Genomic DNA, 20,000 nt, shown 5'->3' on the forward strand with positions numbered 1-20,000 from the left:
TGGCAGCTTCTCCCCTGTCTCTCCCTCAAACTCTCTGGCAGCCTCTCCTTCACTCTCTCTTTTTCTCTCTCTTGCTCTCTCTCTCTCTCTCTCTCTCTCAATTCAATTCAATTCAATTCAATAAAGCTTTATTGGCATGACAGTTTCATGAACAATATTGCCAAAGCTCAATTGCTCTCTCTCTCTGTCTTTAGCGTGTGTAAATGCCCGGGAACCCACCTGTGACAACCGTTTGTTCTCTTTTCTTTTGACAGCACACACTGTGCAGACTCACCTTTGACTCACCTGCACAGGCACTCCCCTCTCTCTAATAGGGAATCTTCAGATAGCCACAGGTGTGGACAGATTACATTTGGATATGGCACCGGCGTTTTGTTGCGCTTTGAGGACAAACACACCGCTATCAGGACACCGTCTCCACGCGGTAGTCTTATCAAAACACCCTTTCAGTGTTATCAAGAAAATGGACAGTGATTGGACGCATGGTATAGTGTTATCAAAACACCCTTTCGGTGCAGGACACTGATTAGACACAAAAGAAAGTAGAGATGCGAGAGGCGTTGACCGTGTGAAGAGAGCAAGCCGGACTCAGCTGGCTGGACATCTGAGGGCCGCCGACAGCAGGGTGTGTCTGGGGGCTCGCGCTCGCTCTCGGAGAGCACGGCGGCATGTCATTATGGAGACGGGGAGGGAGGGTTCAAACCCAGTTCAGCTGTATTTGTCCAGCGTGTTTGCACAAAGTGATTATCAGAAAAGTTTCTCGGCCCAGGGAGCGGTGCCAAACACCTTGGGTAAATAAAGCCCCGCAAGCAGTAGAGGAAGTGGAAAAAAAGAGAACAAGAGAAGCCGCACTGCACTGCACTGCACTGGCAGGGAGAAGAAGGAATCTATTATATTAACTTGGTGGGGGTGGGCAACGCTCTATGTGCAGCCGGGCACAAACAATGCCCTTTGATTACAGGGGCAGAAAAAATCATAAAAGAAGAAAAAAATGCAACCACTCCTATGGAGTAGTGAGCACGGCACGGTTCAAGCTCAGACAGGTCACCTGCGGGTTGCGCAAGATCCCAGATCTAGCCTAGCCAATCCTGGAGACACGCAGAGACGAATCAGAGATATTGTTGATGATAGAATGCAAATCAAGTGTGCACACGCATAAACACACACACACACACGCACACGCCTTCCCCTGAATACCAGGCCTGCGGGCGAGTCCTTTCCCACTCTAATTCAGGAAGGGCTTGCCAGCCACAATGAAAATGCAAAGCGTACCTCGAGCCTGTTTCAGAAGACTTTGATCCTACCCAGACTTTTAGGAGCTTGTCTCCAACACACCCAAAGGCCACCCCATGAACTCAGGGAGGAGCAGTCTAGAGAATCCCATGTCATGGAGATTTAAGTTTGGATTACATTTTTTACATTTTGATTTGGGAAAATAAACAACAACAAAAAAGCCTTAAGCTAAGATTTGTTTTTGTTTCTCTATCTAGTCTCCAGACTATTAAATGCTTGAATTCTAGTTAACAGAAATTAAAAAGTAAAACGAGAATTCAAAAGGTTCAAAAACTGTTCAACCGCCGTTGACATTGGCGTTGCCACAGCGATGCCCAGTAGGCCTAGTCACAAACCTAACACAGAGTGGTGATATCAGGCCTTTCAAAAGCCATTTGTAACCCCACTGTTAGCTGCTCAATCTTGCTTACATGTTCTGCCAGTTCACACTCAGGTGTTCAGCTGCGGTGTGGGGTGGTGTGTGTGGGTGAGTGAGTAAGCAACATTCCTGTCGCTGTTTTGGGCCGGTACAGAGGAAATTACTGTTGAACAACCCCTGGGTCTCGTCTCGGCGCGCGAGGATGCGGGCAGCAATGCCCAGTTGCTTGAGTCACTTCCTGCCTCTCCCTGCAGTGACCTCACACCTAGATGAAGGTGTGTCCAGTGCCCTGGCCCTGCTGCCGCTAGACAGCCTGAGAGCTTCGTGATTGGCATGTCCGGGCTCGGGGCTCCGAGGAGGAGTGAGGAACTCATTATTTTCACCTGCTGTCAGTCAGAGATGGTTCATTCAGACTCACCGGACACACCTCAACTGTAGTTTGTGTGTGTGTGTGTGTGTGTGTGTGTGTGTGTGTGTGTGTGTGTGTGTGCGTGTGTGTGTTCATTCAGACTCAGGGGTCACACCCACCCTCACACTTCTGTCTTCACAGGAATACATGCTGTATTCAAAGCATAGTAAATCAATAGAAGCTGCCATTGTGTGTGTGTGTGTGTGTGTGTGTGTGTGTGTGTGTGTGTGTGTGTGTGTGTGTGTGTGTATTCTTTAAATCATATCACTTTTTAGAGACCTATACAGTACAATGAGCCTACCCTCCACCAATACATGTAAGACTGATCAGACAGAAAACAACAAAGAGTAGCCGGGTAGCTTTAGACTGACTAGCTTTCCAAAGACTACTCTGCGGCAATTGTGAACTCAAACACAAGGCAGCCTGGAGAGATTGATCTGATGCTAACAGTGTGAAAAATAGTGGAAAATGTGCTACATCTATATTTACACACAAAACCAGTTTCTAAGTCACCACACAAACCATAGCCTGTTGAGCTCACAAACCTACCAACTGATAGAATCTTAGCTTGTCTCTGTATTCACAGATAAATATGATATGAGTCCATAAAAATACATATATTTGCATGTCCTGCACGCCTGCCTGGGGTGCGTTTTTCAAAACCACAGTTGCTGACCTGTTAGCTACTTAGTTGGTTGGCAATGGGAAATTGCGCTGCCAGCAACTAAGTTGCTACTGTACCTTAATTAGAAACGAATGGTTTTGGGAACAGGCCCTGTTCAGTTCCTGTCAACACAACCCAGTTTCTGTAATGCTAAATGAGTATTGAACAGCCAAATGCAAATAGACAACTAAATATAATACGGGTCCATACAAATAAATACATTTGCATGACCTGCAAACCTGTCTGTTCAGCTCCAGTCACCACAGCCCAGTTCCTGTGAGGCTAAATGTGTATTTAACACCTTAACCAGGCCTATGATGGCCGGTTGATGGTTATGGCCCATACACGCACTTCCTGCTGTGCAGGTCACAGTTTGACCACCTTCTTGTCCCCCTGAGGCCTTTAGCTAAGAGGTGACCTTAACCAACAGAGTAGAGTACACAATACAATGTAATTGACTCTAGCACAAACCCACATCAATCACCTGAGTGAGCGTATGTAGGCTACATGTGGGCCCTCATAGTATCAGCTTCAGTGGGGATTGAAGTTATCTGCAGATAGTTCAGCCTGAGAGAGAGAGAGAGAGCTGGAAGATATAGAGGCCTCCAAAAAGCCTTCACACAGTGAAATCAACCATAAAGTCCCGCCCTGCCTTAACCATAATACGTGACACTGTATGATGCTTGATAAGCAACAGTAGATCGCCATGGAGATAGCAGAACAAACACTGCTGATTTCCTTAACCGCAGGTATTGCCTCCGGTTACATCTTTGTGCGTTCATGTCAAGAGGCTATGCTGTACGGAACACCTTTCCGAAACAGATTATGATTGCAGCAAGCTTCGACGCAGATTAAGATCGAGAGCAATTGATTTAAGTGCTAGGAAAGAAACTCTGAAAATGATCTACCAACAGCACTAATAAATTGCACACGCCAATGGTCATGCTATACCCAACTTAACATGCTGTGCAGAGGTGCTAGACAGAGACTTCCTGTGTCTTTGACAGCAGTGTGGGAAAATAAGATAGGCGTCTGAGTGATAGGCCACAGTGAGTGATCTTGAAAAGATTTGTACTCAATAAGGACTGATGCTGCTGCTGGACATTTCATCCCTATTGCAGTCATTTGCTAGTGTTTGTCTGTGTTGTGTGCTGTAGGCTACTGTCTTTACCACTACTTAACTGTCGTGCATGTCACTGACTTTTGTTCTGTTGTGTGCCCTTTGCTACACCTGCTTTCTTTGGAATTGCCTCTCAAGGATAAACTAAGTTTATTTTTTTTAAAATGAATTATTTCATTTAATTCAATTCAATTGAATAAAAAGACTGGGTTTTCAGTCCTTGCAAAGCAAACGGGCACTTCGGGCAAGCTCTATGTTATCTCTCAAGAACTCTCAGCAGGCCTGCTGTCAATCAACTAGAGAGCAAAGCATCAACTTCCACAACCCATTAAAAGAAAATACTATTAGATAGATTAGATAAAGATTAGATTGTTTTACATTTAACTTACTAATGTGCCATACACATAAACTATGCACTTCAATGCATGTAGAAGTTGTCTTCACATTCACATACATTACTTTGCATAGTTTAATATCAATATCAATTCTCTTTGTTTTGTCCCTGGTGAACGTTTGTCTACCACCATCTTCATTGGCTCTGTACTCTGTAAAATTGAATCTATTCAAAACATCTTCAAATACTTTGTCTTTGACACACAATGCATGCATGAAGCATTGGTCTGATCACTTCAAGCTCTAACAAAGCATTAAGGGTGTCACGATCTCGATTTTAAATCGAAATCGATCGAAATTACATCTCAATCTCGAACTTCGAACTGAAAAGTAGAATCGACGATGCAGCCACACCCCCAACGTGACGTCCAGCATACGCCCAAAACGCAAAACCACACACGTGCAGCATCAACACTTCTCTAATTTTAGGCTGCAGCAGCCAGTTAAAAAATGCACATCAACCTCTTGTTACTCTGAAATCACGGGTGTGGAAGCATTTTTGCGTTCATTCACGTCAGTTAGCCTAACACCAATTTAGCCTTCTCAACTTAGCAAGTAAAAAAACGATTTAGTTAGCCTACAGTTAAAAATGACTTTAAGGCTTAAAATGCACATTGATAAGTACTTATTCCATTAACACTAACCTTGGGTCTCTTCAGAGTGTCTTCAGAGTGTGCACAAACATTCAGAGTATCATTCTGTGTTGCTTCATTTCACTATGTTCACATGTCTATGTTTGACGTTTTTTTTTGTTTACAACCTCACGGATGGAATGGTTTCAAAATAAAAATTGCTTTCAAAATAAAAGCCCCCTGAAACAGAATAGGAAGAGGGCAAAAAATAAAAATGAATATAATAATAATAATAATGACACAAGGAATGCATTAATAAAAAAAGATCGAAAATCGAATCGAATCGTGGCTTTAAAATCGAAAATTAAATCGAATCGAGGATTTGGAGAATCGTGACACCCAGGGCCGGCCCAAGGGATAAGCGAACTATGCGGTCGCTTAGGGCCCCCATGCCACCAGAGGGCCCCCAAGAGCACCAAAAGATCACGATAATATATCTTTAAAAAAAAAAAAAAAAAATATCATTGAATAATAGAAACGAGATGGTATTACACATATAAATGTGATTTGCATTTTATTTTCACAATTCGCAAAATACTGTAGGCCTATTCTCAAAATTGATTCCCTCTGTTGGTTGCTGCCACCATTGGGCATGCAGAGATATCATACACCGCTGGCGTGGTTGTCGGTCATCATGTGAAACGTGAAGTGGAAGTCTCAAAAAAGGAGCTATCCCTCTGGAGCTGAGAAAAGAAAATAGAAGCTGGACGACGAGAAAAATGGCAAGATAAAGGTAGGTTTGCATGTTCAATATGACAATATTTGTGAATAACCTAGCCTTCAGTTTATGTTCTGGATAGGTTAGCTGGCTAGCTAGAAGAAAATGCACCCTTTAGTTACTGTAACATCAGGTAGGCTACCAAATAAAAACGAAATGTAATCTGTTGAAATATATACTAATGTGTATTTAAGATATATCAGGACTATACAGTATTTATTCATGCAACTTCCCTATGTGCTAGACAAACGAGGCCGTTGAGGTAAGTAATAATAATGGGCGAGGTTGATTAAAGTTGGTGACTGAAAAAATCGAGGCTAGGATGTAGCCAGAGCCAGAGGGTTGAAGCGGATCTAGCCTAACCTATCGACAGGATTGTACTGTAGCCTTGCAAGGTGTAATGTAGCATGGAAGTTAGAAATAACATTTTATGTTTTACTAGTTAGTTAGATCGCTAACGTTTTATTAGTTTCTAGTACTAGGTTGTTAAGGCTATGTTCCGTTTTTCCCACTTTATCTTGATTATCTTGACAAAGGTGAACGTGTCTCGCAGTCAGGATCAGAATAAGAAAGACAAAGATGATTCCATCTTACCAAATAGGCTTCTGACAGATGTTCATTGTAATCAGTATTGTGCAAAGAAATGTCCTATTTAGTCCTATTAGGCTTATGACTTTTGGTCACCAGAAAGGTGTGCAGCTCCCTGTCTGTATGAGTAAAGATAGTCAATTAAAGTAATCAAGTCTCTGTGCTTGTGTAAAATTTTGCAGGGGAATTGTTGAAGTTTTTTGAAGCGAAAACAACTCCACCTGCCCAACCCACTGCCGGTGCCTCCACAGTTGATGACAATACAGCGAGTGAGTACTGATCACAGATTGCCCCCAGATCATGGATGAACCATGTTTTTTTTGGGGGGGGATTTTGGTAGTTGTATGGTTGTAAAACATAGAGTTTTATTTTGAATTATAACATGACACATTTAACATGGTGAGCTTATTTTAGGCCTATTTGTTTTCTCACTACAGGTTCATCCTCTGTAGGGCTGCCAGAACCTGAATGTGAGGAGCAGCCACCACACCACACCACACGTCCACACCACCACCATATTGCACATTTTGCACAACTTTGAACGTCTGTTCTGAATTTGAAAAACTAAAGAAATTAAACAGGTTACGGAATGCAGTGTCTTGTCTGCTGATGTTACTTTCAAATAGTGTAATTAATTTTGCACACATTTACACCCCACTCTATTTAAAAATGCAAAACAATTAGAACATTTTTGTGAGTTTGCTACTCTGGTAATGTTAAAAACAGCCAGAATGACACCGGTATGATGTAAGTAAATTACAAATGATGGTAATGATAGTGGGTATGTTACACAAAAAGTGTAGCCTATGGGATGATGAAGCATCTGGTGCTGAGGTAGTGGTATGGGGGGCCCCAAATGAAATTTTGCTTAGGGCCCCATAAAGGCTTGGGCCGGCCCTGGTGACACCCCTACAAAGCATAGTGCTGTGCCTCTGAATCACACCTGACATAAATATGTATAAACCAGAAAAGCACTCAGAGAGCGCAGACCTCCGCCAAGCGAAAACATAACTGCATCCTGGATCCAGACGGTGTCACTCCCAAAATCATTTCTTCCTTGGGACATTTCAGACCTTTCCTGAACATTTTATCGAAATCCATCCATAACTTTGAGTTATCTTGCGAACAAACAGACAGACAGACAGACAGACAGACAGACAGACAAACAAACAAACCCTGGTGAAAACATAACCTCCTTGGCGGAGTTAATCATAGATAAACATACCGGTATGTCTACATGCATATAAACGTATTATATAAATGTTTCAGAATTATAGGAGGCCATTCTAAAAAAAAACAGTTTAAACCTGGAACCTACAACTGAGCAGTCACTGCAAAACAACCATTACAAAGGTTGCCAGACCAAGACGCATTCGGCGCTATCATTATCTGTGCACTACAGCCACCAATTCAGGTCAGATCCACTCACACTGCTTTTTACGACCATGTTTCTCTGGTGAACAATGAAGACGACTATCAGGGTGAGTGCCTATGTGGTACTAGCCAGGGAGCACTTAAAATAGGCCAGAACAAAGAGCTAACTTTCGAGAAAGGTCATTTTTATGCTGGCTCGGGGAATGGACACGTTTCGTCAGACGTTGGATTACTGGAGGCAAGGGAAGACCGGAGAGAACAAGGAGCGGAGAGTAATTGTGGAGGAAATGAAATCTGGGGGGTTGAAGGGTATCGGAAATGCGAGCACAAAGCTTCCTCTCACTGAAGACGACCCCCAGGGGTCACGAGAAACTAAGAGGCCGTCGAGTGGTAGGACCTTAATGAACCTGCCGCATGAACGTCTTGAGAGAAAGAGAAAAAAAACCTGGACTCATCCCACGCAGGCAGCACACATTCCCACCCTTCCTAATGGGTCGACCAGTTCTACTGGCGGCCATGTCTGGGGCAGACATCTCATCAGCCGGAGTATCATGGCATCGCTGATTAGAACCAGGCTGTCGTGGCATTCCAAACGCCCACTCCACCAGAACATGAGCTTAATGTGTTCAAGTCGGCCATGTCAAGGTACTCAGTCGAGCTGTGTTAGACAAACAAAAAAAACCACCCTCGTAGTGATTGCCGTCTGTCGTGTTGTGGTTAACACATCAAAGCTACAATATCCGACAGATATTTCCTATCGGGGTTATGTTGCCTGAGTCAGGCTTCCTGCAGAAAAAAGTGTGTGTCTGCTAAACTCATCTGTCCAGTATATAAACATGCTGGTGTTACTGTGCACACACGCACACACACACACACACACACACACACACTCCGTTTAGCAAGCAGAACAGGATAATGTGAGGTCAGGAAGGGTCAACTCCGTATTTCCTAGAGCTCTGGTTTATTCTTTCTAAAGCCTTATTTTGATGCTCACGAAGCAAGCACCGTGGCTCTCTCTAGACATTACTGAGAATCTCCTGAATCTTCTATCTATCTACCCCATCAGGTCTTTGAACTCGGCACAATGACGGTAAAGCTGAATCTTATCTAATGTCGTCTAATTTCAACACCGGGGTCTCAACGGCAGAACCTTAGCGGTGGGGAAGGAGACCCCAGCTGTTGTTCGAGCACAGATTAATGAAATAAGTGTGAGAGGGCTAATGCTAACGGCTTATGCTAACGGCCTCATTAAAGGAGAGAAGTCATTAGGGCTACAAGCACTTCAATCACACACCCTGGGCTCAGGCCACAGGAAACACATTTGGCCTACGAGGAAATCACCCCCCGTAATACCTCAGGGGTCATCAAATCAGTTTCTGATACATTTCTGTAGCATATGTCAGGGAGACAGATGCCTTTAGGTACAAATGCCAGGCTTCAAGTCGGCCCCCGTGGCTAATTAAATCAGCGCTACAATCTCTACTACACATGTTCTGGGTGATGAATTTGAATGTAGATTCAATATCACCTACACCAGCAGTATTCTAATTTCACCAGCTCATCAAATATGACTGGTGGGAATAACTCAAAAAGGACTAACGGGTTGATACAGCAGAATTGTTGAATTATGTCGAATGTTCCTACACGATGTACTGTACACCCCTGTCACTCTGAAAAAAGAAAATGCATTCCTAGGAACAACAACAAACATAGAAAGCCCTCTCAGTGTTCAAACATTTCATGTATTTGCACCAAATTCAATACAAACACTGAATTATTACCAGCGCTACAGCACATCCCACATGCTATGATGAATGAGCACTGAGGCATATGGCGAGTGGATAAAAGACTGCAGAGAGCTATCAGAGCCGAGCGCTACAGTGCTATCAGCGCGATCGGGCCCGAGGAAAAGTCATCACCTTATACGAAGGTGCACCATGTTAACAGCTACAAACTCATCCAACGCCATTTCTCATTTTCATCTCACAGCCCACTCTGCTTCTCTTCCACACACATACACACACACACACACACACACACATCTCTTTTCATCCACGGCAGAGCAGGTAATTGATATAGCCGCGTGTGGGATGCGTATAGATTTCCATTAAAAGCTGGATTCAATTAGTGGGGGAAGACAAACGGAGAGCTGACATAACGAGCTTAAAGGACCACGGGAAGTCTGCGCTGACCCGCGAGTCAACCCCTGTCGAGCCGGCCCCCTAACAACCGGCACCCCCTGCTTCCACCACCGGGGGTCTTGGAGAGAATTAGCAGCTGGTGTGAAGTTAGACAGCACTGCTTTGAAAGGTTTGTTGGCATTCCTTGAACACACCGATGCTCCACAACAGAGCCTTCTCAACGCTGCATTTTTCAACCTGTCAGAAAAACACTCTATTATGATGTTAAGTGCTCCATGGCAGCTGTGCCTAAATTGAATCCAGTGAGTCTTGAAATATTATATGTGTAAATAAGGAAATAAATAAATAAATAAAGAAATACAGATAGATAGATAGATAGATAGATAGATAGACAGATAGATAGATAGACATATAGACAGATAGATATGTTACACTAGCAGAGCAGAGTTAGAGGTCTGCTTCCCCCAAAGTGACTTGCTGATTCAGATTGATCTCAGTGAGGAGTGTGGCTGGTGCAGCAGCTCACAGCAGCACACCTGAGTGTTTCTCTCACACACTTCATCACTCAGACAGAGAGACAGGAGACTCCCAGCTATGAGCCAAAATGGCCGTCTGTGAAATATAGGGCAGAGTTTACTGAGGCCTGCGATGTGTAAGGCTAGGATTTTGTTGCAAATAACATATTACAGGGTAGGAGGTACATTTCTTTTTTTTTTAATGACACACTTACGGACAACACGTTTGCATGTACAGTATTAACAAAGGTGCACAAAATCATGGGGTTTTGTGGGATATAACAGATCGGTCAGAATGCTTTCCCACCAACCAGATTGTAAATCTGAAATAACTGAATAAACTCCAATAACACTGCCCTGATCGTGCTATACCTTTTTGTTTTTTAGTTACATTCTTAAAATGAAGAGACAGTCTTTGAGGGTGAACGCCCCGTGTAGCATGCTACAGTGTACTCAAGGTCATTCGGTGACCTTCTGGTGGACACAACGCCACAACACACACAAAAGATGCCATATCAGAAACGTCTTTAATAATATTAGACATCCAGGACAGAACATTCAAAGATAAGGCTGAGCTTTGAGAAATACTTCCAGACTTTTCATTTCCTCTCATAACAAGTATTTTTTTTTCTCTCGCTCTCTCTAAGAGACGCATTTGTATTCTTCTGGTGCGGGTCCAGTTCTTGCCTCCTGATAGCTTAATGGCCGTTCGTTCATTCCTGTAGCAGCTGCACGCCCATGAACTCGGATAGAAATAGTGTGATAATGACTAGAGATTCAGGCTGCTGTATAGCGTCTCATTAGTGGTAATTCCCTCTAATTAACTGGGCTCTTCAGTCGACATAGGAGCTGAGGCAGAATCAGGCACCAGACTCAAGGTCCATTACCACCTTTCAACTAAAGGCAAGTTATGACCTCCCCTCACACATCTATTGTTCAGTGGAAACTGAGCGGGATAGTGCAGGATTTTTGGGGCGTGCACACACACACACACACACACACACACACACACACACCCACCCACACACACACACACACACACACACACACACGTACACACACCCACACACACTTGCGTACACATGCACACGTGTACAGTACACACACACACACACACACACACCCGAGTACAAACACAAACACCCACCCGAGTACACACACATACACGCACACACACGTCGTGCACACACACACACACACACACACACATTAATATGTAGTAATAAATGCAATATGCCTAAAGGCTGTTTCCCTGGCATAAAAACATTGCCATGGTACAGTACATGAAGCCAACCAACTGATGAAACCTCACCCCTGAAGGTATGTCCTCTCTATCTAATCTAACATTCTGATCTGACATTGGCATTCTTTTCACTATTACAGCCAGATGGATTGCAGCAGAAAAGTCTGTGAAATATTCTTTTTTACTCTCATTTCCAGCGTTTGTGTTATTTTTTCCCATCCTTCAATAGAGCAATCAGCATTTCCTCATGCCAACATCTTTCCTGCCAATCAGAAATTACTGTAAACTGATAAGTAAAAGCCGATGTTTACACCAAATTTGTAGTCGCATCCTTGCTGCCCAGCCTATGGAACAGAGCTACTGAGGACTCCATTCTACATCAACTGCCTTTTTTTGTGTTTTGTTTCATTGCCTCATTTCAGAGCACAAACATTGCATATGCGAACAAGCGTCTTACATCAGAGGCCCGCAGCGATCTGGCCAGCAGGGACTGTAATCTAGCGGTAGCTGCCATTTAGTGGTCTTCCGCTGCTGATTAGTCCACTAATGCCACCGCGGCAGTGCACGCAAAAAAGACTCGCACTTCCTCATCTGCGGTCAGTTAACCACTTCCTGTGTCTGCTGATAATGATGCTGATCATATCACAGTGGCAGCATCACACAATAGCCACTATAGATCTATGGCCTGAGGGACACAACAGAGTAATGGCTACTAGAGAAGAAAAGGAGATTCTGTCTAGCGTTTTAGAAATATGCAGTGTCTGGTCGTATATTTTATATCCATAAATATTCCTATACCTCCTTGTTAGAACTTGTTTTGAATAGGGATTGTATTTCGCATAGTGATAGCCAATTCATCTTGTAGACAGTAATGTTGTGAATACTCTCTCTCGCCTTTTTATCAGAGGTGAGCCGTTTAATCTAAGAATTAGACGGACAATCCCTTCCTGTGGGAGGCAGATGCTGCAACAGATAGCCGGACTCAGAGGACAAATCAGGCTGACATCCGGATAGGGATGTAACGGTATGAAAATGTAACCCCACGGTTATAGTGACCAAAATGATCACGGTTTTCGGTATTATCACGGTATTTAACAAAAGTGTGACAGTGTTTATTACATTAAAAATATAGGCAAACCCTCATTGCCTTCAGCAGGATACCGATCATTCACAGCAATGGCAATCCGTGTCTCTGCTCAACCCTCCACACACACAGAAAATGGCTTGTCTTGTTTCTATTGCATATTTTGAATTCATAAACTTTATATTTTGCTAATAGTTTATAATATGTTAGGATCTGCATAATTACTTATAGCCTAGCTATTGATTTTTAAACTATTACACTTGTCTTTAATGACATTACAGGGGTGTTGTGTAGTCTAATTGAGTGTCTGTCACTTTAAGAGACAGGCTACGTGAAGTAATTATATTAACCTTCATTCGGTTTTAGGAAAGTAGTCACGCATAGTTCAAGGATGTCCGTTTTCATTGAATAAAATGAATGTTCAAAAAATTAACAACTCAAAGAAAATATTGCTGGGATCATAGAAAAGATAAGTGTCTTGCAATGTTAACTTCTATGATTTGGTGAGCACTAGGCTACTGTAAGCCTACTAATGATAGACATAACGCGTGAGCTAACGGGAGAGTTACCTAGATGGAACTCTCTCAACGTGTAAAAGTTTGCCAATAGGCTGTGTAGGCCTAAATGAACTAAATTCCATAGCCTACTGTATGTATGTAGGTAGGTTACCGTGGCATTGTGCTCACTTTTTCCTCGGTTGGAAATGTTAAATTGGCTGCTTACAGTATAGCTTGACTTATGATTTGGAGTTTGGTATATCTGTTATATCCAATGAGTGACACCCAGCGCTCAACATAACACTTCCAAGTCATATTCTGGATCAGGTCTACTCTAATGCCAATCATGTTCTGGATCGGGTCTACTCTAATGCCAATCATGTTCTGGATCAGGCCTACTCTAATGCCAAGTCATGTTCTGGATCAGATCCACTCTAATGCCAAGTCATGTTCTGGATCAGGTCTACTCTAATGCCAAGTCATGTTCTGGATCAGGTCTACTCTAATTCCAAGTCATGTTCTGGATCAGGTCTACTCTAATGCCAAGTCATGTTCTGGATCAGGTCTACTCTAATGCCAAGTCATGTTCTGGATCAGGTCTAATGCCAAGTCATGTTCTGGATCAGGTCCACTCTAATGCCAAGTCATGTTCTGGATCAGGTCTACTCTAATGCCAAGTCATGTTCTGGATCAGGTCTAATGCCAAGTCATGTTCTGGATCAGGTCCACTCTAATGCCAAGTCATGTTCTGGATCAGGTCTACTCTAATGCCAAGTCATGTTCTGTACCATGTTGGCCACTCCAACAGAACAGCACCAGTACTCATGTTCCAGGACCCATCAGGTCCACTCTAACGCTAGCTGATATTACGGTATGACATTATCTCTAAGCTGATGCCAGCTGATGCTAAAGATTTACTTTGACCAGCAGCACAGAAATAAATCCTCCACACATTTCCGAGTTTCGACCAGATCGCTGCCTTGGATAAAACATTACACCAGGATCTGGCACAGACGACTGAGCACCAGGCATGGACTGGCCATAGGGCATACCGGGCAATGCCCGGTGGGCCGACGCATATTTGGGCCGAGGCTGTCAATTTAATAATAATAATAAAAAAAATATTAGGCTCATTTATATAGCGTACGGCCACAACGGCAGCGAATCGCGGCCCATTGGTTGACTGCCTTAATGGACATTGGGCTAGTCCAATGAAATCTCAGGGCCCTCCCTATCTCCCTCCCGGCCTCATCTCCCCCTTGACTGGAGTTCGACCGGAGTTTGAGACCGTCCGTATATGAAAATGTACGAAGACAAACCACAAAAGCGCAAGGGGGGCGCAGAGAAGTTGCGAGATAAAAGGCTAAAGCCTACAAGTGGATGCAGCAAAAATGTGCTAAAATTACAGAAATGTTTGCCACCACAAGTTCAAACAGGGCCGTCGACATATAGCAGGAGTGCAGGCTTCAGAGAGGCACATGCGAGTGTGCAACAGAGTTACACAGAGGAAGGAGTAGCTATTCAAATTGATTCGGAGGAGGAGGAAGAGGTGAGAGACGTGACCCAGCAGGGACAGATTGAGGAGGAGGTCAGAATAGCTACTGTGAGGCAGGTAAGAAGGAGCCGAAATGTTGGCTGAACTTTTTGGGCGCACAACGAACAATTAAAAGTTTGAAATCTGCGACTGCTTCTTCCCCTTGCTTCTTTTAGATGTATTAACCTGCCTACTATGTAGGATTCAGCACCCAGTTAAGCAAAACAAAGTTTTATAGTGTGAGCGCGTCTTTTTGTGTGGTTTCTTTGTAGGCCTACCCCTCTCGCATGCATTTGAATTGCGATACCCATTAAATTAACGAGTTGTCGGCTCGCCATCAACCTTCTGAAATCATAAGACAGTCACGATTGGTCGAAATTGTTGTCACTCTTGACGCAGTACAACAAGCAAACTATCACATTTCTTTGCGACAAGCAGACACCCATACACACAGACATGCAGTCAGACGCATGGAATGAAACAGGAATGGTGACAGCCCATGGAATTAACAATGAAAATGTTTTGGGATGTGTAGCCTATACATCTTCACTAAATAGTATCAAGGTGAATTGTTGGCTAAAACTGTGCAAATGCTCAACATAAATTATAGCAGGTTTTATTTAGTGAAGCATTTAATAGCATGAGTTTTGTGCACAACCTCATCCTTGCTGGTTTAAAGGTCACTCTAGTGTGTGTGTGTGTGTGTGTGTGTGTGTGTGTGTGTGTGTGTGTGAGAGAGAGAAAGAGTATAATAATAATTAATATTTTTTTAGCAAGGGTAGGCTAGCCTACTCGCTTCCATGCAGGCTACTGCGGTTTACTTAAATATTTTTTACAAACAAAACAGTGTGCACATATGTTTTATCGTGTAAATTATCATGGTGGGCCACTATGGCCAAAAATGCCCGGGCCGTTTTTTGGTCCCAGTCCAGCCCTGCTGAGCACCAACAGCCCTGTGACCACAAACTACATCTTGGACTTGTAACACACACACACACACACACACACACACACACACAGTCCGAGAATCACTCCCAGTGGGACCAGAGCAGGCCCAGTATGCTCCGCTACCCCCCCCCCCCCCCCCCCCCACCCCACACCACCACCACCATCCTCTCTGTCTCCGCACACAAATGACACCAGGAAGTCTCTGGACATGCTCACTCATCCTGCCATTTACGCAGCTGGAGAAGCGCATTAACCGCACAGGGACAATTTGTCTGGGACTGAGAGAGCCGACTTCTCCTCTGGAGCAAGGACGCCTCCCTTTTACCCTCTGCTTTCATGCACTGGAGAAATGGATGGGCATTTTTTTTTGCTCTATTCTGTCATTTTCAATTGTTGTGAAAGGCCACGGATGGGTGGGTGGGTTGGGGTGGTGCGCGGGGGTGGGGTGGTGGTGGAGTTGGGGTGGTGGTTGTCTGTTTTCTGTGTCGGTTAATTAAAAGCGCTGTTGTTTTTTTCATATGTTTGTGGAAGACTCCGGGGAGGATGTCACTTGCAAACCAATAAAGAGCTCCAGACAGGACATCAGGGCTCCAGTGTGGTCTTAAGCTGGGTGCACATCTGCTCCCAATAAAGACACTGTTCCTGTCCTTCGGTGGGTGCCGAATAAGCCAGATGCACAGTGCAAAAGACACATCCCTAAACAGACCTGCGTCACAGCTGGGGACCTGTCTCTGATCTTAGACACAGTCTCGGACTCTCTAGACCACTGCTTTTCGACCTCCACATGAGGAAATACTTAATGCTCCTTATTCTATAGAGGTGAGTTTATACAGTATAGTGTGTGGTCAGTCTATATAGTGAGTGTTGGAAATCGTAAGATGACCATTGGAATAAGTATTCTGTCAGGAGAGGAGACTACTGTATTAAAATACCTGGCATTGTGAAATTCCATTTGGAGGTAAATAATTAATGGTTGGTCAATTGAAAGTCAGCTGAGGTCTGCTTGTGTCAATTACAGGCCCGACATTCCGGGTCTGTATGAGCTCTGTGATTCATGCCCATGCCTCTGTATCCTAGCACCTGGAACGTATCTCTATAAAGACTTAGTGAGCCATCCATGAAACATGCATCAATTAATGGAGGTGATGAAATCCTATATAACAGCCCGTGCAAGGAGCTGCATGGCAAGTGTAGCAGGAGTCATCCCATTATACTGAGATGAGACAAAGCCTTACAGTACATGACGTAAAACAAGTAAAAATCCAGGGAATTCCGCCAATGCGTCGAGCTTCCCAAGATTAGGCCCTACATATTTAACCATCCTTTCTTGTGGAGGACGGTCGGTGTAAATCCCTTGAGAGCAATGATTTCTACTTGACACAGAAAAGCTGTGTACTCTTTGAAACTCGGAAAACAACTAGACCATCCACCATCCCACAAGAACCAACTGAACGGAAATAAACTTCTCTGTTTCCCTCCCTGCTAGGAAAACACAGAAGTCATCTTATTCATCTGGTCTCTGGTTCAAGATACATCTGCGCGCGAGCATGAGGCAGGCATTCAATCAAAATTGGATTGTAGGCTATTCAGTAAGTCAGATCCCTCTGTAATAAAAGACAAACATCTTGCCAGCAGCAACCACCATGAGCCTGTTGCATATACTCTTATTGTGAAATCCCTGGCATGCCGAATTCCCTCGGGCAACGGTTGAGTGCAATCCTCGTGCGGGGAAGCCATACCTTTGTTAAGCAGTCTCCCGTAAAACCTCAGTGTGATGCTTGTCACCACAAATGCAATCTGAGCGCCCATATAGGAGCATCACCCCTCTGCAGGGTGAAACACATTCATAATTACATAAATTACAGTAGTTGTTTGTGTAGGATCAGCATTGTGGGTTTTAGTTCACTTGGTGTCCTATGTGTTTAGCAACAGTTTACATCTGAAAGATGAAGCAATGTTGGTCTGCTCGAGTATGTCACCTAATTCAGTGTCTGAAAATGAAGTAGACTGAAGAATGCGTGTCTGTGGTCTGTGTGCATGAGAGACAGACATATTTTAGCATGTGTGCGTGCGTGTGTGTGTGTGTGTGTGTGTGTGTGAGCGTGTGTGTATGTGTGTGTGTGTGCGTGTGTGAGCATGTGTGTGTGTGCATGTGTGTGTGAGTGTGTGTATGTATGTATCAGTGTGTGTGTGTGTGTGTGTGTGTGTGTGTGTGTGTGTGTGTGTGTGTGTGTTTGAGTGTGTGTGTGCCCTTGCCCTTGTACTTTCCACTACACCCTTGACCCCTGCTTTACCTGTTCTCAGACAGATGACACATGTCTAGATTTTCAAGTTCAGTATCAGGCCAGTGGAATTCGTTGGTGGAGCCATTGATCACTGGTAATCAGGAGGTGTTCAGTATGGAGAGAGGTGAAGATCACTGAGTGGCGTAAAGGCACTCAGATTAACTCATTCCCTTGGGCTCAGTAAATTACTTCCTCAACTTTGTTCTGCAGCTACCAGGAATGAAGTGCTATAAGTACTGAGTTCATGTTCCACTTGGCTTGGACAACGAACGCACCCTCCTCTGTTAGGCCTATTACTATTATTATTACTATGAGTTGGTGTTATTTGTTAAATAAAACTAAGATGTAGGGTAGATAGCCTACTGTACCGTGTCTAATTTTAAGACAAGAATCAACACGAATGTATCGTTAACTGTGCCCAAGCGCATGAGCAATGTGTTAATCATTGGCGAAATCCACACCTTAGAACAACAGTTCCTCAGAAAAATCTACGTTACCCCATCTTCGCCTGCTAACTTCAACTGACATGACATTCAGTCATACTGCAAATCGGTGTTTTTTTCTATGCTTATTATGCAGAACAGCGTGGACAATATGTGTCTATCAGCGTGTAAAGTTGCCCGCTAACTTTAACCAATATGCTCTTGTAATTCTGATCCATCTGAGTGCTTGCTTGCTTATTTCAGATAACGAGCTTTTGTATCCAGTTCAGTGAATGACAAGTTGGACTTTGTACCCACTTTTGTTTTGAAATGTAGTGTAAGTGTAACCATAGACTCGGAGTGGAGATCGACCAGTAGGCTACACTAAATCTTGAGCAGGTGCAGGTGCAGGCTGTGTTTGGAAAAACCAACATAACTACTCTTTCGCACCTGTAGCGGTCTTGGTCTCGCTTAAATATAAGGAATACTATTAAAGATATACTCACAAGTATCGCTGTTCACCCATCGTTTGTTTATGAAAGGCCACAGACAGCCCAAATAAACTGCCATTGGTTTTGCCTTCTTTTACAACAGGAAAGCGCACGTCCAAATTAAAAGCGTCCGTTGGTCGGAAAGTACCGTGCAGCAAGGTAAGCAACAGGAGGGATAAATCCACGGAGAAGCCACCGAGGTGAAAATAAGCCATGACTTTCCTTTTTTACGAAATCTTTTCCTGAAACTTTTTAAAAAAAAATGTTCACTCGCAACCTAGAATGTAGAGAGAAATCTTGCCAGGAGTGTGTTTTCCCACTTCTCTCCCCTCTTTGGAGTCTCTTGTGCGGCATGTGCTACGGACTGATAATTCACCAAAGCCGTGCTCTGCTAAGTCAGTGTACACATTAGTCATTCTTCCGGTGTGTCCTAGTCATAAATGAAATCACTGGCTTACTGGCTCCGACTGTTACCGACTCCCAGTGAGCCGACGGGGCACCTTGACAACTGATAGCGGACAGCGCGGACACTGGGTCGGATTAATTATGGACAGGACGTAGTGTCTCTCTCTTTCTGGAATTACTAACAATGTCTATGAATCTCTCTCTCTCTCTCTCTCTTTGTACAGTATGTGCGTGTACGTGCGCGCACGTGCGCTCAAAGCAGTGCAATTAGCGTTGTATTGTATTGAGTTTGTTTTGCCGTTGTATGACAATATAACCTACTTAAATGTGTACGGAAAAATTCAACCGCACCATCTGAATCTACAATATAATCGTTAAGACCTACGTAGTATATTGCCAAAGGGCTTTTGGACCATTGATAATTTGACAATGTAGCCTGCCCCTTCAGTTACTCATAGTACTGAGCTTAATCAGTGGGGCAGTAAAAACATCCATATATGGCCAGTGCCACCCACAATGCACTTCCATCTTCCACAGCAGAGAGATTTCCTTCCATGTCTACAATGAATCAACAACCATAAATTAATGTTTGGCAGATTCTTCAGAAGAGTAAACACTAATGTGTAAAAAAGCAGTTCCTGTTCTACTGATTGCTCCCATAGCATCCGGTTCCAGTTATCAGCCTTCAGAAACACTCTCTCTCTCTCTCTCTCTCTCTCTCTCTCTCTCTCTCTCTCTCTCTCTCTCTCTCTCTCTCTCTCTCTCTCTCTCTCTCTCTCTTAATGAGTCTCTTTGTAACTGATCAGCATGTAAGGACAGCTCCAGGTTAGGGTGCACCTGCATACAGTATTATGTTTCTTTTCACCCAAACATAGTGGACTGTGCT

The 20,000-nt window shown here is 43.8% G+C and overlaps 1 protein-coding gene across 1 annotated transcript in view; it reads right to left on the bottom strand.

Annotated features, from left to right (window-relative positions):
* LOC134076999 (integrin alpha-3-like) overlaps positions 1-19,261 on the bottom strand; it is a 47,014-nt gene extending 27,753 nt beyond the window's left edge. The window contains exon 1 of the mRNA XM_062532334.1: positions 18,725-19,261. Coding sequence (XP_062388318.1) covers positions 18,725-18,924 — 200 coding nt within the window. The 5' untranslated portion in view covers positions 18,925-19,261. The remainder of the gene's footprint in view (positions 1-18,724) is intronic.
* Positions 19,262-20,000: the final 739 nt, after the last annotated feature.

This window comes from Sardina pilchardus, chromosome 3 (genome assembly GCF_963854185.1).
Source record: "Sardina pilchardus chromosome 3, fSarPil1.1, whole genome shotgun sequence".
Classification (NCBI taxonomy): domain Eukaryota; kingdom Metazoa; phylum Chordata; class Actinopteri; order Clupeiformes; family Clupeidae; genus Sardina; species Sardina pilchardus.